At 37.5% G+C, this 22,225-nt stretch overlaps 1 protein-coding gene across 1 annotated transcript in view; it reads left to right on the forward strand.

The window, feature by feature from the left end:
• MYO1E (myosin IE) overlaps positions 1-22,225 on the forward strand; it is a 62,182-nt gene that overhangs the window by 14,243 nt on the left and 25,714 nt on the right. The window contains exons 2-12 of the mRNA XM_053462503.1: positions 4,939-5,082; positions 8,399-8,488; positions 10,416-10,510; positions 12,524-12,611; positions 13,650-13,739; positions 14,292-14,423; positions 16,777-16,911; positions 17,352-17,484; positions 21,031-21,227; positions 21,948-22,028; positions 22,112-22,198. Of these exons, the coding sequence (XP_053318478.1) occupies positions 4,939-5,082; positions 8,399-8,488; positions 10,416-10,510; positions 12,524-12,611; positions 13,650-13,739; positions 14,292-14,423; positions 16,777-16,911; positions 17,352-17,484; positions 21,031-21,227; positions 21,948-22,028; positions 22,112-22,198 (1,272 nt within the window). The remainder of the gene's footprint in view (positions 1-4,938; positions 5,083-8,398; positions 8,489-10,415; positions 10,511-12,523; positions 12,612-13,649; positions 13,740-14,291; positions 14,424-16,776; positions 16,912-17,351; positions 17,485-21,030; positions 21,228-21,947; positions 22,029-22,111; positions 22,199-22,225) is intronic.

Below are 22,225 nucleotides of genomic sequence, written 5' to 3' on the forward strand. Positions count from 1 at the left end.
TACTAGTAGAATTATAATTTTTTTTTATATGGTATTATGGAAATTTAAGGTTTTTTTTCACAAGGCCTTAATATTTTTGTTTTCCAACAAAATATTGTAAGATGTGTTTTAGCATTTTTACATAGTAAAAGTTAGATTATATTATATTTCCTGTAGTCATCTCCTCATTGTTAATATCCTTTAGGGTTATAGAATACTGTGATACAACCATGCAACCAAACTGGTCATTATACATATATAATGTATAATTATATATTAACATTATGTGCTCCTAGAAGAGATGGACATTGTTTAAAAAAGGGGATGGAGAGTTAAGCCCCAAAGAAACAAAAGTTTTCTGGTTTGGACATTTGTGGTTAGAGGTGGGGTAGGGGTGGAGCTTTACTAAGACTTTTTAACTTTGGGACCTGTTTGTGGCTACTTACAGGAATATTTAATTTACACATTTATCTTAATTTTTGGGTTGTAGGTCACCGTGATACACTTGTAACTAGCAAACATACATGTATGTAGTAGTGCATTTTAGGGTTGACCCAGGGCAGCACACAACCATCCCTGTAACTTATGTCTGTTGTCATCAGTACTGCACACTGGGGTATGACATCATGCCAGATAGCAGTACTGTGGAGGCTGTGCTTGCTAGGCACAGACCACCTGGGATGGTTACAAGGGACATCCCCAACCAGCCCATGGAAGAATGCCGGAATGGGAAGCTTGATTGCTTCCTCCCCTTGCAGCACAGTAGCTGCTGCCCCAGGGACCTACAAGACCTAGTTGGCTTAGGCCAGTATAAACCACAAAATGCGTGCATTCATTTTAGTAATTTGGAAATCAATATGTTTTAAAACATGTTTGTAATTCATAGCAAAGTGTTTGCTTATGAATTGTTTTACTAAAACAACATTTTTGCAGGTTTAGTTGTAACCAAGATCGGGTTTGTATTGATGTTCTCAGGATAGACAAAAATAGTATAATCCGAATAAAAATAAATCCACATTCACCCAAAGAGAGGAAGAACTGGTTTTGCTGATGTGCTTTTGTTTTCATGTGATCTGCTGACTCTATAATGAGTCAACTGTTACATTTTATAGCAGGTATTTATATAGCAAGCAAAGGCGTTTTGAGGCAGACCAGCAGCTCTGTGGAGAACAATAATAACAAGAAAGGAACTTTTTTAAGTGGGAACACGATATAAAAATGGATCTACTTTGAGAGACTAGTTCATTTTTTTTTTTAATTTTTTTTTTACATTGTGGGTTAGAACTAGCATTCAAGTTCAAAATGGTTTCAGTAGCTTCAGAGTAATGCATACATTGCTGGTTCTAGAACTGTGTACCACTTTTGCAACACTCTACACCCTGCACAAGAAACATCAACAACTAAAACATTAATTAATCTTCTCTAGACTTAGTTCTCTCAACTTTGTGCAATAGGCCTGAAAGAGCCATTCAGTGCAAAAAAAAATGTATTGCATTTTATTTATGTAATGCTTCTTACAGTACATATATTGAAAGGGTATACATTTTTGTATAACATGCCTGATGAAGGGACCTGAGAGGTCTTGAAAGCTTGCAATCTATATTTACTCAGTTAGCCAATAAAGGTTTCATTCAAACTCCACTTGTCTCCTGTAAAACAAGAATTGGCAGAGTTAGATGACTTGTTATGTTAGGGGAAAAGAGGACCCTGCTTGGAAGCATACAAACTAGAGGATTTGATCACAGATGTACACTCAAGCCTAAGTAGACATTGCAATGCAATTACATAGAATATAATATAGATAGATAGATAGATAGATAGATCCATTTTACTCGCACCTCACCTGAAGCATATATAATTGCCAAAGTCCACATTTATTGTTCATTTCTGTGGAATAGTGAAGGAAGCACATAATGGTTTAATGTTCATTCTTGTCAAAGTAGTCATCGCATGGATATCCATCTGCTAAGATAAAGAGCCATCATCCATATTGTAAATACACCATATTGTAAATACACCATCAAACAAAGTTTGTAAACCACAATTGAGATCAAGTTAGGCAGCTTGCTTTGGATTGTAACCTTTTCATTTGCTGGTACTCCAACTATGGTAGTTCACATTGTTGGTTCCTGCTGCAGATTGTCTGCTGTTGTCTCTCTATATCTGTGAATGTTTTTGTTATTCTCTATATGCAAATTCATAACTGCTGGGTTTACTGATAGTTTGTGTGCTGTTATGTCCACACAGGATTTAGGTGCAAAAGACTAAAGGCTGTCTCTTACCGTCTGACACTAGTGCTCTGTGTAGGACACTGGAATGCACAGTAGGGCCGTTTCTTCAAGTAGCACAATGTACCAATCTTATATGGTATGATTCATAATGTATATAAATGTATTACCACAGCACTGGTACAAAATGTCACCAGTTGTATGCTGTTACACTTTGAACTTCTACCTATAGTAAAAAATCTAGGTCTACAGCAATTTGGGTAACCTCTGTGATGAAAAATGTTGGTGAAGTACATCCCTTGCATTTTGCAAAATGTCAAATGCTGACCAGATGTCCTGCTAAAAGTCTTTGGTGGTATGCAGTTCTTGATGTGTTCTAAGCATGTTCTCAAATACAAATATAGATTTTAACAATCTCTTTTTTTGAAAGAACATTCCAATATCGCAGATTTAGAGGAGGAGGCTTGTTCTAGTGAAAGCTTAACTTGGTTGGTGCTAAAAATTCCAGAAATTCCAGGGCCTCAGAGAGGCAGGAAACTGCAGTTAAAATAGGAAATGTATCGAGGAGTTGAATTACTATAACTTTTTGTGTTACTTTTTTTGGTAAAATTCTTGTAGGCATTTCAAATTTATAAAAGGCCACATCACCACAATGAAGGAGCTACGCGCCAGAACGTTCCCAACATCTGTATTACATCTGGGCACTTGCAGAATTCTGCTTTTCCATAATCAATGTGTGGCTATATCTAGAGCAATAAACTTATGTTTAGGTCTACATTCACTAAGTCATAATTACTTTAAATGGTATGTAGAGATTGTGAAACCTATTCATCAATTAAACAAAATCACAATATTTTGTTTAGTTCGTATAGTCAAGTCTGCAAACTATTTGGTTTTCCTTATGGCTCTAGAAATCACTGCACAATTTTATCTTGCTTCGCTGTGTATGCATTTCTTAATTGACTTTGGTACCTTGGTGCCTTCACTTTATCCATTAACCATAAAAGAAAGGTTACATTGTGAGTCTGCGTTCATTTCATATTTCTAAAACTGATCCTTGTAGAGTTTATTATAATTGTGACTTAGTATACCATGAGATTAGCTTTTACCCATTCAAGCCCTTTATAGCACTAAATCTTTAATATGCCTTTAATTTGTTATCTTAAATTATTATTTTACAGAAATAAGTAAAATCTGTGGCAGTGCTATATAATATCTAAATAAAATTTAATATAAAGATGGAACATTGAATTTGTTTTCAATTAAGCTACTAATAAGACTCCTGAGTCCTGATTATTGGTTTCATTGTTCTTCTTGCCTCGCTTCCTTATGTCACACTTTTCGATATGTACTTGTTCTTCACGTGTCCTGTATTAGAACATGGTGCATAGAATTATTTGTTTTATTAATAAAACAGCCAGCACATAAAAACTACTAATCAGGAAATGTAACAATTAGCAGGTTTTTGCAAAACTACCTTCAATCTCATTTATGCATATTGAAATATGCATAAAACAAACGTGTTTCTATCTTGTTGCCAGGTAAGGGAACTTGGTCTACTGAATTTATAAAAAAATCAAAACAGACCAAAATATTTAATAACTTTCATGATTGTCCTAAATGTTATACAGATTTGCACAATAATCAAGCCCCAAGGGTCTGTTAGGTCTCCCCTAATAGTCTGTACCATATGAGGATAACCTTTTCATATTGATCCATAATGCTGACATGGTATTGCATAGTAACATTACATGGTAAATGCGTCCTCTGAAGGTGTACTTGAGCTACCCATGGCGATATTGTAAAAGATGTTTAAGGTGTCTAGATTCTTGCTTCAGACACTCTACCAGCCCTAATTCTGGGCTAATTAAGTTTTGGTAAAAATTGAGATCTATACAGTTTTCTCACTGATATAAAATGCGATTTTATTTTTAGGCGGTTGAGCACTTGGTATATGCGTATATATATATTTTAAAAAAAAATAATGTCAAGTTACTTACATTTGCCTTTATCTGAATTTTCTTGAGAACTACATTGTGCTTTTTTGTTTTTAATAAATACCGGTGTGTGTGTATACAGTACAAACTGTAAGTTGTCAGGTTTGTGGAAGTCTGTTCTAGCATTTGTTTTTTATGCAGCAGACTGGTGGGTAAGTGGAAATTTCCAGGACTGTGACTCATTCAGAAATGATTTTCTGTATGTGAAATTTTCAGAAAAAGCTGCTTCGTATAAAAAAAAAATTGGCATTACATTTGTTCTGCAGTAATGGTGCGTGTTGCCCTTACATGGAATTAAGTTTTATAGCATATATTATTATACATAAGTGTTTTTATGTACATACCTTCCAAGTGTCCCACTTTAGGACGGGTAGTTCTTCTTTGGCACCTACATGCCACAGTCCCTGTTTATTCCTTGATGAGCGTCTTTTCAGAACGGTCATACACAGCAAAGGTTATCAGTGCATCAAAGTGTTCTAAAGTCATAAATGTCCAAAACCAAATAAAATAGAAAACAAAATTATCTACAAATAAAATACGGTACATTTTCCTCTTTTGAATTCCATACTCTGTGACATCAGATATCAATGTGTCACATTAAAATTGTTGATCTATAACTGTCTTTTAACCAGTTTCCCTTAAACAATTGTCCATTTTAAATGTTGGGGGATATTGTGTGTGTGATATATATACATAAACATTTGTTATAACCACTATTATCTGTTTCTTTACAGGGAAGTAAAGGACACTACAAATACCACTGGCAAAGCCATAATGTGAAGCACAGTGGAGTCGATGATATGGTCCTTTTGTCAAAAATTACAGAAGACTCTATAGTAGAAAACTTGAAAAAACGGTACATGGATGACTTTATCTTTGTATCCTTTTGATATTTTCGGTTTTATTAAGGCCATTATGTAACCTTTTCTGTTTGATGTATCTGTTATTAAATGTCAAATGGATGATTTTGTCATATTTCAACTTTAAGTCTAAAAATAGGATCAAGGACTGGTTTGGTATCGGGGACATATCCTGGCATAGGCCGACTTGCGATCCAGTCTGAGGGGGTGATCTGCCCCCAGTGCCCTGCTGCACAATGGTTGATCTCCTAAACCAGCCTATTTACAGTATGGAGGCTGTTTCGGCTCACCGCAGCCTCTATACAGTTAATTAAAAGGCGACGTGCCTTTAAGATAGAGCTAGCCGGAAATTATATCCCGTGCTTCATTTCTTAAAGGTGTGCAGCGCATTTTATTGTACTGGAGATGTTGTCCATGGATGTAAGGTCTAGGGTGGCCTCAAAGATGAATACACCACTGATTAGCATTTTCGGTGAGTCTATTCCTAACGTCAAGCGTGACTCATTCAGTCAGGAAAGCCAGTTACCTGATTCACCTACAGCTTCTTGCCCTGAAAAAAGAGGCTGACTGTTTGTTTACAAAACAAATTCCATTTTATGATGGTCATCATCAGCTATAATATTTTAAGTACAGTGTGAGTAAGGTATTCTGATTATTTGTCTTTCTCCTCCTCACTATTTAAAAACTTTTGTGATCCGACCACCAGGGAACCGCTCCAGACATAAGCCAGAAGAATACTTGTTTGTCTGTGCCAAGTGCAAACAAGTATTCTACCAGCTGAACTACAAAGACCGTATCCATCAGGCCTGCCATTGCAAGCCAATCTAATAGTCTAAAGTAGCTGTTTTGCTAATTTAAAGTTTTTAGAGTGAATACAGCTTGAATTCCAAAGTCCAATGCGAATGGTGTACGCCTTTCCTAACCCCAACAAAACTTTTGCACATCTTGCTGATAGACTGGGTTGATGGATGCTGTATTTAATGATAGATAGCAATTAAAGTAGAGGGGAAAAAAAGAGAAATGAAACGTTAATTGAAAAGAATGGAACTTCAAAAAAAAAAAGTTTATTTCATGTTAGAAATGTGACTGCAGATTAAAATGTTCTGGAAGTAAACAAAAAGCTTCTGTTTCATCAAGATACTTCCCTGCAGAGGGGAGTACTTGGCAAAATCCAAGAATGGAAGTGCTATTGTTTTTCCTCAGATCAAAGCCTCGCTTTTTAGTACTTAATGGGTTTTATATAATTAACACATTTTATTTGAATCATCTGACAGTTCTGTAGTGATGTAGGTATATGTGTGTGTGTGTGTGTGTGTGTATACACTATTTTTTAAAAAAAAAAAAATATTTTTTTTGTAATATCTAGTTATATAATATGTATGTGTGTGTGTATATATATATATATATATATATATATATATATATATATATATATATATATATGTGTGTGTGTATGTATATGTACCAACGAAACTATAATTTCTGCTTACCTAGAACATTTTGAGCTGAATTTTTATGTAGAATATTTGTGCTACATTTCCTATGCCATTCCATTGACTGCTGTAGCTATTGCTCAAACTTTAGCACTTGTTTCCTCATTTTTATTATATACACAGATCAGCCATAACATTATGACCACCTGCCCAATATTGTGTAGGCCCCCCTTTTTGCCCCTAAAACAGCCCTGACCCCCTCAAGGCATGAACTCCACTAGACCTTAGCAGCAGATAAGTCCTGTAAGTTGCGAGGTAGGGTCTCCATGGAAGCATCCTGGTGCCACGTGATTCATCAGACCAGGCTACCATCTTGCATTGCTCCGTGGTCCAGTTCTTATGATCGCATACCCATTGTAGGCTCTTTTGGCAATGAACAGAGGTCAGCAAGGGCCCACTGACTGGCTACACAGCCGCATACACAACAAACTGTAACGTGCTCTGTTCTGACGCCTTTTCCCACAATTTGAGCTACAGTAGCTTATCTGTTGGACTTGACCACAGGGGCCAAGCTTCACCCCCATGTGCATCAATGAGCCTTGGTTATCCATGATCCTGTCACCGGTTCAACGCTTTTCCTTCCTTGGACCACTTTTTATAGGTACTGACCACTGCAGACCGGGAACACCCCACAAGAGCTGCAGTTTTTGAGATGCTCTGACCCAGTCGTCTAGCCATCACAATTTGGCCCTTGGCAAAGTTGCTCGGATCATTATGCTTGCCCATTTTTCCTGCTTCTAATGCACCAACTTTGAGGACGAAATGTTCACTTGCTGTCTACTATATATCACCCACTGACAGGTGCCATAACAAGATTATCAGTGTTATTCCCTCCGCCTGTCAGTAGTCATAATGTTGCTTATCGGTGTGTGTATATATTCCATTATTATTGAGCAGCATATGACACGGTCAATGTTGATGGTTAATTTGGAGGGGTAATCTGGAAACGGTTTTTAAAATATGCAGATTATATTTGTGTATAATCAAATTTCTAGTGAAGGAAGTTTGAAAAATAGGCTTCAGTGCCCCCTGAGTGAAAGCACAAATATCCGTTTGACTCAATAATGTATTAGGCAAGCATTTCAGTTCAGATGAGACCATGAATGAGCTGATTGTTTGTGGCTAGGCATGAATGGGTGTTAATCTGTGCCACTTGAATCTAGGATTATTGGACACACGATCAAATGGAGCTATTGTTTATCTTCAAATAACTCTGTGCATGCAAGATTTCTAGTAAAATGTGAGGAGCTGTGTTTTCATACTCAAATGTAACAAATCTATTACTGGTTGTAGTTTACATTTTGGAATGCCATTTATTTAAATGCATATTTTGCTTTCAATTGTATATTCTGAAAACACATCTGAAAAGAGAACAGCAACAACTGCTCATATTCTATGGTCTAGATGCAATTTGTGTTTTGATGACCTGTTTGCTAATGATCTAGCTATACATTAATCTGCTTGGGTACGACTTTAAGATTGTTTCGTTTTTTTTACGGCTATATGATTTACAGCAATGTATTGGACACTGTTGCACATTCACTTGCCAAATATGCCAAAAACACCACTAATAAGGAAGGATTGAGTCATGTTTATACGGTTGAAGGACATCAAAGTTTTTGATACCTTTTGCACATCTGGTGCAGAACATGACATACTGTATTTCAGGAAGTCAGTAGTTCTAAAAAGGTTGTTTATTTTACTGAAAGGGTTAAAGGGGATTTTTTTTATAGTGTGTCACACTCTGTTTTATGTTTAATATTAGTAGAGCAGTTAAAGTTTGTAGCAAATACCTGTTTGACAAATGTGTGTACACTTGTAGAACTTAACTGTTTGCACAGACATATATTGGACCAGTTTTGATATCTGTCAACCCATTCAAGCAGATGCCTTACTTTGGAGAGAAAGAAATTGAAATGTATCAAGGAGCTGTAAGTATGAGCACTGTACATCCACATCGTGGCTAATTTAAGTTTGTGTTTTTAGCATTTTATGTAGAGTACATTTGCACGGCAGTGTAATATTTCAGAGGAAAGGAAGAATAAATTGAGGGGATGCCATTTGTTTTAGGAATGGTACTGGGCCACTCGCACTGCCCATCAGTGGAGCAGTGAGATACCCCAATATTTTAGGATTCAAGACAACGTAATGTAATACCATTGACCGTGGGCCCCAAAAAATAGTCAAGCAAACTTTGTAATAAATATCTTTTATCCCAGGGGCCAGTAAGCTGTAGGTCACAGGGAACCGTTGTATGTAATGAAATGACTTGAGGATGTTCAATACATTTTGTCAAATTCAAGGTGTTAATGGAAGACCTTAAATATCTGCTATCCAGCAATGCTAATGTCATTGATTGTTACAGTACTGCTGTCCTAAATGTGGATTATTAAACTGTGTAACTTTACATAAGCAGGGATTTAAGCTTACGCCTACAGGAAGTCTGGAGGTCGCATGTTTATAACATGAACTGCACTGGAGCTCCAGGTTCTGGAACTAATAAGTTGCCAGTGAGAGTTTTATGCTTATCGTAAGAATGCCATGAAGAAATTTATGAAAGACTTTTATGTAAAGGCAATCTGCTTTGCGTACAGAAAGGAAGTAACCAAATAGATAAAACAAGAAGTTGGAAAAGGCAAAAAAGATGAATCAAACTGAACAATGAATCCAATGAAATGCAGCTAGGCATTTCCTCTCTGAGAATAGGATAGCTAATCCAGACACTGGTTCAGCTTCTGGTCATGTGAGCATTACACGTCGTTCCGAATTCAGCTCATCTCTATTATCCGAGTTATATGAGGCAATGTGTCACATGATACTATAACAATTGCACCCATGGGTGACACCTATCTCTGTGTCAAATGCTGAATAATCTGTTTTTTGCATACATCCTGATGCCGTGCAACCAGACATAAAATATAGGTTCCTTATTTTTTTTTCTACAACCGGGCAGAATATCACCGGAGAATAGATGGTCAGTCCTACAGATATTGATTGATATACCCATTTTGTAAAAGTCCTGTAACAAAAACTTTTTTTTTTTAAGAAAAAAGCGATTTGATTGTTCTGGACAGGCAGCACTGTACTTGATGCAGCCGGTGACAATCCTCATGTACCATTCATTCATGATTTGAAATGCAATAATACCATAGCACATATTTTGTTCCGTGATAATCTATGTTTGAGTAGGTTGTGTAGGCAACCCCTCAACGCACATTATTTTTTTGTTTTGTTTTATACATCTGTAATTATGATTCTTTTTTAGTGGGAGTGCTGTATATAAGTGCCCCAAGCCCACTGAAAACTGGCCTACGATTAAGTCCATGTAGGGTGGATGAAATGTGTTCAGTGGTAAGGCACCCCTCAAATTTAACAAAATACGTGCTACCATGTCATTGCGTTTTAAGCGAATAAACGCTAAGTTTTGGTGACTGCTGCATGAGGATTGTGAGGTTTAGTGCTGGCTGTCCAGGACAAAACTTTTTTTCTTTGTACCGGTATTTTGTTTTGGATGGGCTGGGGACCCATATCCGGTATTCTGGTTGATTCATGCCAACCATGGATGGTGTCTAATACTCGTATCAATTGAAGCATGTATTTTTTGCCAAAGCACCATGAAACAGAGGCTGCAAAGTGTTTAATTTAATCCACAAACTGCCTTTATCAGTTTCTGGCAAAAACATACTGATTAGTCAGTCTTCTGCTTGATACTCGTATGCCCCTTCGGCACAGAAGCCATAAAAAAACCCATCACTGCGTATTTTCATGAGCAATTCTGTGATCACATCCTCTGAGATGATTTGCCTTGTTCCTCCTTATTTCTGTACAGTAAAGATATTGTTTTATATTGTTGCCTAGGCTCAGTATGAAAATCCACCACATATCTATGCGTTGGCTGACAATATGTACAGAAACATGATTATTGACCGGGAAAACCAATGTGTCATTATAAGGTAAGAAATTATTGTTTTTATAATCAAAACAAAGAGCTTATTGATGTATCCAAATATAACATTGAAATATCTGTTTAATAGCTGTGCATGGCAGTGTATGTAGGCCTGTTTTAAGACTAGGTTATGTTTTTATAGTGTCTTTTTGAAGTGCCTGCTTGGCGCAAGGTTAGCGGATTTGTCTTCCAAAAACCATGGAGAATTTCCTTCTGAAAAGGCATTTGCCAACTCCATGATTCACCATGTTTTCAGTGGTCGTCTTGGTCAGTCACATCCTGATGTATCTTGAAAGCTTAATTTGTTGGTCAAAACCCCCATTTGCTGCAGGAGGAACCTACCATGGCTTATTTTTAGCATAGATCTAATGAAGAAAGGACTAAGATTACCGTCCCTGTGTGCAGACTTCTGAGACCACTACTTTTCATTTAGTATTGTAATTAACACACCTGGGTGCTTTTTAGATGTTACAGTTGGGTGTTCACTTGGAACAAAAGCGTCTGTTGCCTAGACATCCATTAAATCCCCACAAAGGACCTTTTTAAACAGACTGGTGAATAGGAAAAAATAATGATATCCTCTTGTGATATGTGAACAGCTACCTAGAGAAAAGTTCCAGGTATAGATTTCAGACCATAGTGGAAAATGTCCTTTCATTGGGTATATTGAAAAAGAGCTTTCAAAACATAATCAAATTAAAGCTATGGCTTCTTAAAATTTAAAACTTTCAGACAATGCAAGATGTTTAAGAAAAAATAAAGTGACCGTCATGGGGGGAAGGAAGAAGGAATAGAAGGGCTACTCATTGTAATGAGACGATTGCACTGTTTTTTTTGTTTTTTGTGGTTTTTTTCGGTTTCTAAAGTTGTCCAATGATGAACCAATCAATGAAATCCACCCTGATTGCAAAAAAATAAGGCTTTCATATTACTTATTACTTGAACTGAGTTCATCAATAATATTCTAATCTCATACTTTATAATTTGCAAAAAGATATTGTAGTCCAAATCTCTGCTCTCACTGAGTGCATCTGGACATACCTCTAAGTTGTTACATTAAATGTCATGTTCAAAATTCTTAATAGTTATAAAGAATTGTGATTAGCCATTCTCTGATCCTCTGTGATAAGATTTCTCAAGAAAATGCACTCCTGTCTGTAGTTCAACCCAGCCTTGACTTATCATTTAAAGAATGAGGTGGGGCAACCTGTATTGTGCTAAAGAATAAAGTTTGTGAACATGGATTTCTCAATTCTCTCCTATATTTGTAAACTGGTCTGTTTTATCCTTTTATTTTTAATAAGGCATCCAATGTGCCATCATTAAAGGGTGTTGAGCATGATCTCTCTAACCAAGGCAGCATAAAGAACAAACTTAAAGGTGCACTGTCACTGTCGCATCTTTTAGCAAGACTAGTTTACTTGTGGACCTCATGAAAGCCAAGACATATGTCCCACAGTAGCAGGTCTGTATCATCTAAACAATTACAGTGTCCAAAAGAGTTCTCACTGCTCATCGCAACCCTACAAAAGCTGCCTCAACTAATCCATAACATTCAGCAATTTAGCAACCAGGAATAATAATCCTGAGAAAATGATGTTGAAATACCCTTTTTCCGTGGTATACACATCAGCTGGGTTTTTATTGATTGGGCTTATTCACGATGTACAATTGTAAAATATAGGATTTGGGGAAAGTGACAGATCCGCTTTAACTGTTATGAAAGGAAAATATACGGTAATTCAGAGTTTTTTGTGCTGTGGGTAGCTATAATTTAAAGTGTGCTGATCGATTCTACCGACATGAAAACTTCACAACAAAGCCCTTAACAAGGTGTGCACATAACTCAGGGTTACCAGTATAAGTCAAGCTCGCCTTTCATTGTAATGATTCACAGAGAAAACAATCAATCATGGAAGTAGGGCTATTGTAATATCACTTGCTTTGCTTGACAGGGTCAGTACTTCATATCATAGCACCTGCCAGTGATTGCTGGTGTTAATGTTTTTGTTCTTTTTAGTGGAGAAAGTGGAGCAGGTAAGACGGTGGCTGCTAAGTACATCATGGGCTACATTTCAAAGGTTTCAGGAGGAGGTCCAAAAGTACAGGTGAATATTTTTTTATGAATGTATTTGATTAGTGTCATCCATTCATTGTAATACCTAGGAGCGTTGCTATGAGTCTTGATTAAATCACAATTAATGCTTAAATCGCCATTTGGGAAGCTGTAGGGATTGTACAGTTATGCGGCGAGCTATTTTCCCCACTATCTGATTTTCTGTATTGGCCCATAACCTAATATTAGCTAAAACGGTAACCTGGGTGAAGACGCATAAATAAATGTATACAAGTATAATAAATTGTAACAAATTAAGTCCAAATGCCGCTGTAGAATGCAATTGTCCACCTAGTTACACCACCTTTAGCCGCAATAACTTAAATCAGGCACTCTGTGCAGACATTCAGCAGTGTCTCCATGGATGGACAGCTCGTTTCAAGGACAGAGATGTATCAATGGGGTTAAGTTCTAGACTACTAGGCCAATCTAAAACCTTACATATGTTTTTAGCCATTCCCAAACCATGACGCTGCCACAGTCATGCTTGTTGGCATTAGATTTTTTAAGCAATGATTCCTTTCACAGCTGTGGATGAACGAATGCATTAAGCAGAAAGGAAACTTTTGCACATCAATACAAATCCACAAGATGATGTGATCAAAATGATAGCGAAACATGTGACACTGCAGATATATATATCTATATATCATTGTATATTTGGCATACAACCATTATTTAGATGTAAAGTTAATTTGTTTTCTTTAGGACATTTTAAAGAGACAGTGAACTATTAGACATAATTTTCCTTATGTTTAGCCCATCACTCCTCCTCCTAACACATTTTGAATGCCTTATATTATCAAACCTAAACCCTTCCCAGGGTGCTAATTTGGAGCAGTATTGTTCAGATTGTCTTATTATATGATGCCAATTAAGCATGTATTACTCTTAATTCCTTGACTGGCTCCCCAAAACCCTTTTTCGATCATACACAACCATTTGGCACACCTAAAAGCAGTCGGCAATGGAAGAGTATACGTCCAAGTAGATGTAAGAGCCTGTTAATTGCTCTCTCATTTCATTGTAGCATGTTAAGGATATCATTCTTCAATCAAACCCTTTACTAGAAGCCTTTGGGAATGCAAAGACAGTGAGGAATAACAACTCCAGCCGGTTTGTAAGTCATGGTTCCAAATTTGTCATGCTAGCTATGCCTTTGTGTCTATTGTCTGTGTGGGAAGGAGATTTTTTTTTGTTTGTTTGCCATCCAATAACCAGTTTGTTCCAATAAAAACACTGCATAAACAGCAGGACGGCAACCTGAGCAGTGCGGAGGCAAACCTTTCTCTACACTCCCTAAACGTTATGCATGTGCCTAGTTTATGGTCTGCTGGATTTGTTGCTGTTAACTTGTCAACTCAAACTACCTGTGCACAAGCAAGAGTTGTGTTATGGTTCAGCTGCATGCATCCCAGCTGAAGATCTTTCTTCAGGACCAGTTTCTGCTTCATAACATGACCAGAAATATTCTTATTCAGCTAGCCAGTAGGTTGGCACAGGTGAAATGCATTATTTAATCGTCATAGAAACCCAATTTCATACAAGCTTTGTAGAACTATAATTCACATTTTTAAAAATGCATGTTTTATAAACTTCAATTAATATAGGAGGCAAAAACTCAACATTATGATATTCTAAATTGAGAGCTTTTCTTTTTCACCTTTACTAGGGAAAGTACTTTGAAATTCAGTTTAGCCCAGGGGGTGAGCCAGATGGAGGAAAAATTTCCAACTTTTTGCTGGAAAAATCTCGTGTGGTGATGAGAAACGAAGGAGAACGGAGTTTTCATATTTTTTACCAGGTAAACTAGAAAATATAAATCTTTTTGTTTTGTGGTTGTGCTGTTAAAAAAAAAAAAAAAATGTAGTAAAGCCACTTCAGATGGCATAAACGCAAACGTCCCAAAAGGGCTGTGAAAACTCTACCTTTTTATCATGAGGACTTGAGTCTTTAGCGCAACCTGTGGTTTATTCGAGATGTAGTCTCCTAAACGACTTTTAAACAAATCAGTTGGATTAGTTGACATATTATGTGATTCTGGAATTGTTAATGTTAATAAGGAAAATGGATATTGCAGTATTAGCCCAAGAGACAAGAAGAAGAGACCCCTGAGGTCCCAAAAGCTTAGGTAACATTACATATTTTCTATGTTGGCCCAACTAAAGGCTGAATTTCCAAACGGCCTAATAAAGCAATATCCATTTTATCCATTTATTTGGAACTTTCCCTGATCTTGATACCTCTCATACCTGCTGTTACACAGTGTCCCCCATGGTTCTTTTCACTTATTGGTCATTGTTTTACCTTAAATGTCTCTTGGCCCTGCTGATTGCAGTCTGGTCTCAGGAGGCGCATTTCTAGAGGTCAGATTCTCAAACCCTTCCTGTTTTCCACTATGTTATGTGAACCCTGCCTGTTTTAATTAAGACAACAGAAAAAAACCATTGGTGTAAAACCTAGCCAACTTCTTAAATATGATGCTTTGAGGTGAAGTAGAGGTGATAATTGAAATCAAAGACAATGTGCTTATCCGCTCTCATGTCATAGATATACCATATTCCAATAACTTTATGGTCTACCATTATGGAGACAGTATCCAGATAACTTGGGTAAATATTTGTAAAAGCTTGTGGATCTGGTTGAGTATCCTCTTAACAAGCCATATTCCCAGAGCTAGAAACCTCTACTGTCATCATAAACCAAAGCCATATTCACTTGTTGAGTTTCTTGCACTATACTGTTTTGCTGTCAAGACTGCATAAGTCATCTCAACTTCTAACGCAGGCCGTTTCTTAATATATTCCAAAAGCGAACAGATGTTGCTATTTTTTGATGGTTACTATCTGGTGTAATATAGTAAACAGGGCAGCCATCCAAGCAAAAAAGCTGTTCACGCAGCCTCATCTGTTGGCAACTTTACAGTTAACTAGCCTGTTTCTCCCAGATATTATGTAATTTGTGACCTTTTGTATACCCTTAGCGCTCGGATGATCATGTGCCTCACAAAAAATGGAAACGCATGTGAGCACTTTTGCCTTCAGTTTACTCCTAAGTAAATATCTAAAACTTTGGGGCTGCGTTTAAAAACATATTTTCCGTAACACTGCAGATTAATTGTGGTTGTGTACAGCTTTAAGTCTTTTTCCATAATATTCTGTTTTGAGTCCTGTTAAGTCTGCATGAGATATTTATGGTGGGATCCTTTCAAGGGTCCTCCCCTTCAGTCATTCTTACCTTAGGCACACTAGTGGCTATATGTGGAATGGCAAATGAAGCATGAAAAACCTTCAGGTGGTAATCCAAAATCTATAAATTGGTGCAGGCCAAGGGGTTCATGAGAGTTCCCCAATCTTTCATTGAATGGGAGCTGCTTGATTTGATCAACCAAAAATTGATCATTAGGGGGGAAAGTGGCATTTAATGTACTAACAGTACATAAAATAAAGTGATGTATATGTACTTCTCACTTCAAAGTCCTCTGTCAAAAAGGAATTCTGATTTTTTTGGTTACATCTTAGTTATTTCTCTAGTTCTATCAGCCTCATCAATTCGCAATAAGGTATACCTCTCAAGTGTCCTGTTTTCATTTTGTGCGGGTGGTGAGAATCATGAGCTGATTGTGGAGATCTTCTGATCTCCCCTGACCGGCCCAGGGAGCAATAAAATTGCAGCTTCCGCATGGCCTTGAAGTGACTCTTTGGGTAAGGTGGATGGCCATGCCCTCCCACCTCTAGCCACAGCTCTCAACACAAGTGTCCAGATTTGCACACCTGAAATGTTGGAGGGGGTCCCATAAGGCATAATTATGGTTTACGTTGACTACCTTTATAAAGTTCTTACCAGCTCGTGTACATTGACTAGTCCATGTTTTAACATATCCCAGAACGTGCTAACTTTTTTTAAAAAACAAAGACTAACATTGACTATCCCAGATCACAATGAGAAGTGTAGCATACAGCAGCGGTTATGATATAACCTATTTATGGATTGCCATGTGCTGATCTGGAAAATATATGCCTGTACATAAATGTGTATGTGCTGATTTTGTATTTTTGTGTTTTCGTGTGTATTAAAGCTGTACATTGTTTTGCATGAATGGGAAACTCTCCATTCAATCTCCAGGACTAACGCCTACTTCCTGCTTACTTCCTCAGATGATTGAAGGTGCTTCTAAAGAACAAAGGAATACTCTTGGGATCACAAGCTTAGATTATTATTACTACCTTAGCCAATCCGGTTCCTACAAAGTAGATGATATTAATGACAAGAGAGACTTTCAAGAAACCATGGTAATGCAGCATTACAGGGTCCAGTGTTTTATTCACCAATTAAAGGAACATTCTATATTCTGTCCAAAAACATGATTTCTTTTTCCCCCAAGGAGGCTGTGTTGTCACATGAGGACTCAAATTAAACAGAACACTTAGCAATTATGTTTTTCTCTCTCGTAATTGTTATAATATAGAATGGAAAACATTTTACATGCAAGCAAAATGCCTTAATGTTTTAAGATCTTAATTCACAAGTAGGTAAAATGCATATTTTGAGCCAGAATATGTCCTTTGTAACCTACGGGCGGCTCTTTTGATTTTCTGGGCTAGACGTCCAACTTCACTATTGGGTTCTGTTTGGTTTTAAAATTTGAAAACCTTTTTTATTAAATGCCATTATTTTGAAAATTCACACCCCACACTGTTTTGGTCACAAATAACTGTATCCTATTTTCCAGCACGCAATGAGTGTGATTGGGATTTTCCCTGAGGAACAAGCAATGGTTCTTCAGATAGTGGCTGGGATTCTGCATCTTGGAAACATCAACTTCAAGGAGAAAGGCAACTATGCAGCAGTGGAAAGCGAAGAGTGTAGGTATTTTGTTCAGGCATGATGGTGTCATGTTATAATTGGAGTCAACATCTGCTCATATAGGCTTGTAGAATGTATTAGTGGCATTGACCGCTGCATGTGGAATGTCTCATAACATTTTATGTTAGTAGCAACCAGAAAGTACTCTCCAGCTACCTACAGACATGTACCTTTTGTCTGAGAATGGTCTTTGAGGATCACTGTGGATATTTCCATCCCTGCCGGAAAATTGCAAGGGACAGATAGTGTCTGACCTTATTGTATAGCTTCTTAAGGATGTGTGCCATGGATGCTATGCCGGCTAGCCAGTGTAAATTAGCACATTTCATGGGAAATTTCTGATTTGCCAAAACATGCCTATTAAGTAAGCTTCATCACCCAATAGGGTTATCGGTCCCTGGTTTAGCAGCAAAGGGAATGCAACCGTAGAATATGCCACTGCCGTTTTGACATAATGCAAAATGCATTGGTAATGTGACTGTTAAGAAACCTCACTAGTTTAACTATGCATTATATAGGGCTTTTCTTCTGGGAGAAGCTTGACAGGGTTGGATCTTCATCCTGGATAGTGAAGTAGATGAGTTGAAACTGCAACTCTTGTGCCAAGCCCAAATGGATCCCATTGTCTGCTTGACAAACTTTACTCCTCAAAGCAGAGATTATCAAGGGGCACGTTTCACTTTTGATAGGACCACACTAATTGTCAGTGATTCTTGAACATGTCTTACAATATCTTGTAAAATGGAATGGTCACGGATCTGGCTGGTCCGACCGACTACCTCCGCTGACTTGTGCTCCCTTAGCCTGAGACAACACACTTTCCCCTGTTTCCCAGTCACTAGCCGAGACTCAGTGTAGGGTATAACCAAAACGAAGACTGCTTTATTTTTTACACACATGGCTGGATAAAACCAGCAAAACACACATTAATATAAAACAAGATATTGGGATACAAACTGCCTCTGAGACAACAGGGTCAGTAAAGGGATTAACGATACAATGGGGTCCCGACCTGCGCTATCTATTACTGGCTGAAATCAGTTCCAGGGACTGCCCGGGGTAGATGTCTGTAGTGGAGGAACTGGGGGGGGGGGTCTGCTGGCTGACTTAAACAACATATAAATTGCCAATCCTGGCTGTCTGCCAGAGATAATCCCCTCAGCAAATGATGAGATGATATACTGCTGAAAGTAGCCACAGAAGTCTTTACAAAGTCAGGGCCCATAGTCAATAGGGAGGAGGCTGGCTCTCAGGCCTCTCCAGTGGGCCCCAGTGATGGAAGGTTCCATCACATGAATTAATACTATACTCTGGCTATAAAGTAGGTAATGAAATATTAAAGGAATAGTCATGAAAAATGACTCTAGGGAGAGCAAACAAGGCATAAAACACCCCCTCCCCACACACAAACATTTCCTGTTGTGGTTGTACATTAGACTGTGATGTTTTGCAGCAGGCACTAAGGAAAAATGCTCTGAGAGCCGTGTGTGTGTGTGTGTGTACTCCCGGCAGTGGGGCTTTCCTAGTTGATTCAGGGATCAGTGAAACAAACACTCTTTCCTTCATTGACCCTTTTAAAATGCTCTTCTCACATGTCTAATGCTCTAGAAAGCATTACGTTTCCTGGTTTCATGCTTTTGATCTAGTCTTGCTTCTTCTGCTGGACCCATTTTTCTTTTTGGTTTTCACGTGTTGATTGCCTGATTTCTCCCCCTGCATGCTCTACTGCTTTCTGCCTAAGCTGTGTCTGGGCTCTAGACACAAACATCTGGCATGCTTGGTCAGCGGGTCAGGCAGGGTGGTGTAATAAAAATGAGAAACAGATTTGTTTTCCTCTGCAGAAAGCAGGGATTTAAAGGGGTAAACGGGAAGCACAATGTATACTGAAAACCACGCTTGGTTCGTGTGATGTGGAGGGATGTGGGATACGGTGTAGGTCTGCTGCATGTTTTCATTGGATTTTATTTAATATTCTTGTTTTATTAAATAAGCAATTGATTGCAAAAGCTACAGTGTATGCATTCATTTTAAGCCAAAATAAGCCTACTCAATTAACTAGTATTGTTGGATGGTTAGCACTCATTGCCAGAGATATAACTGTTACTGTATGTACAATGGCCTTTGACAATTCTAGGTAGCAGTTGTCTATTGGCTGAGTTTGTATGGAATCAATGTTTCAGTTCACCATAAAAGTTAATATTTAACTGTGAGCTTATCACAATAAACATATTGCGAATGCTTCTCAATGTATTGTAATGTTTACTTAAAGTTTTTTGTAAACTTTAAAAAACGGTTTAATGTAGTACAGACTAAATATATTTTACCTGTAATATGAATGTAATGGTCAGTTATAAGCATTTGCTTCCTTTGTTTTAATCATATTGGTGATTATTAAATCGCTGTGACTAATGGTCAAGAATCACTTGACAACAAAAAACATTCTGGGTCACAGAGCAGTTAATGGGAACATTAATCCTTTTGTATTCTCATCATGCATTATGAAGGGCCAACGCCAATGGGCTTCTTATGTAAAAGGAGCTGGGCTGGTCCTGTACAGTCAGAAGGTAGTTAAAGTAGTCAGACTTTCAACTCTCCTGCAAACTCCCAGTCTAGTAAATACACCACATAGACTTCCTGAAGAGCGTGCCATAAACCAGTACAGTCTAATTATCTTGGTCCATTAAATTGAAGAATTATTTATTGTAGAACTATCCATGTAGCCCAATTGTTATGCGGTATGCAGAGGCAATCCAATAGGAATGGCCATCATTTAACCACCATTAGATCATCATAGTTTAACCAATTATTAGAAGGATTAAAATAGTTGAAGTTTTACTCATTACTATTATCCATACTTAAGAGCTGGGAGGTGGGGCGAGTGCTAGGATTGTAAGGTTATAGATATTATTAAAGCCATATATATTTGCTTATGTTGCGTTGGTTACAGAGAGTAATTAAGTATTGGAATTTATCGAACCAGTTATCATATTATTGATAGTGAGCTGTAGGACAATATACAATTTAAAATGGCATCACTCCTCATGTTTGTTTATGTACTGGGTATTAGGAACTTTTATCTAAAGCTTCGGGAAATGGATTTATGAACTATAAGGAAGGATCAATTGAATGGTGTGCTAAATCTCACAATGAATATAAAAGTAACCTTTCTTCCTCACTGACATGCACATTTTACAATTTGAAGAGCAAACGTATTGCGTGTTGACCAAATGGAAGATAATCAAAATGATTCTCATTAGTAATTGTACATGAGCCTCGCAGTGTTCAGGTTTTCCCTGTGAAGGATTCTTAAGATTGACGTAAAAAAACAGCATAAAATACTTTTTTGATTTACATGAATATTACATGTAGTTCCCTTTCAACTTGTCATAAAGCATTGGTGGGACAAAGAGGAAAGCTTATCTCAAAGTTAACAATATTTTATGCTCGAAGGTAAAATGTGTCAAGTGTCTGCATAAAGTAAATATTGCTTTCATAGTTCCTCCAGTGTTTGTGTAACCCGTCTCCTGATTTCCTCCTCATTGCAGTTTTAGCCTTCCCTTCATTTCTTCTGGGCATAAATGAAAGCCGTCTGAAGGATAAGCTGACGAGCAGGCAGATGGACAGCAAGTGGGGTGGCAAGTCTGAGTCTATTAATGTGACACTGAATGTAGAACAAGCCTGCTATACAAGAGATGCTCTGGCCAAAGCCCTTCACTCTCGTGTCTTCGATTACCTTGTGGATGTATGTATGAAAACAGAATAATTTTTAAATGTCCTTATGAGTCTTACTGAAATGTATCTGTGCTGAATATGTCTTTGAGCTGGGGTGAGATACTATTATAGAGCCTGGGATATGTTGAAGATTCCTCCGTTTCTGAATGTGCAGAAATATTCTACATGTTTCCATGTTCCTTTCTTATAACATGCCTGTAGCATGCTTTCCTGGACCACAGGATCCCTAACATCCCTAAGCCGCTGTGTCCCTTTTGGTTGAACCTATACTTTCTCCACAAAGCCTTCAAACCACTTCACATGCTTCAGCATTGACTAAGTAGTTGGTTGTTCAGCCATTTTTACCTAATTTCTCTTTACCTGCACTGTTTACTGTTCACTCTTCTTTATTGTCTATTTTTTTTTTCTCATCATAGCCTACATTTTAACATTGAAATAAAAAAAAAAAATAAAAAAAAAATGTTGTGACATATTAAAGCATTTTGTTTATTGCTAACTAGTTTCCAAAGAAAGCACATCATTTAAACAATGAAGCACCCGGTAAGCTTTATAAGGCATCTGATTCTACATTAGTCTGAGTTTTGAGGGACACGCTTACCAACCAGAGTCCGCTCTGATAAGGCTCACAAAAGTACCCGTTCCGTAATAATAATGTACTTCTCTGCTTAGCATTAGGTTAGTGTTGTGCTGAAGTTTACATATTTTTATCATGATTTATTTTTCTTGCTAGTCTATTAACAAAGCTATGGAAAAGGATCATGAGGAATATAATATCGGCGTTTTGGATATCTACGGCTTTGAAATATTTCAGGCAAGTTCAACATTGGTTGTCCAGAATCCAGTTAGTTTCCCATCTCATAGCCGGAGATCTAATGTCTTTCTTTTCTCATACAGAAAAACGGCTTTGAACAGTTCTGCATCAATTTTGTCAACGAGAAGCTGCAACAAATATTCATAGAGCTAACTTTGAAAGCAGAGCAGGTAAGTGTTAAATTATCTTTGCTCCTA

This window comes from Spea bombifrons, chromosome 4 (genome assembly GCF_027358695.1).
Source record: "Spea bombifrons isolate aSpeBom1 chromosome 4, aSpeBom1.2.pri, whole genome shotgun sequence".
NCBI lineage: Eukaryota > Metazoa > Chordata > Amphibia > Anura > Pelobatidae > Spea > Spea bombifrons.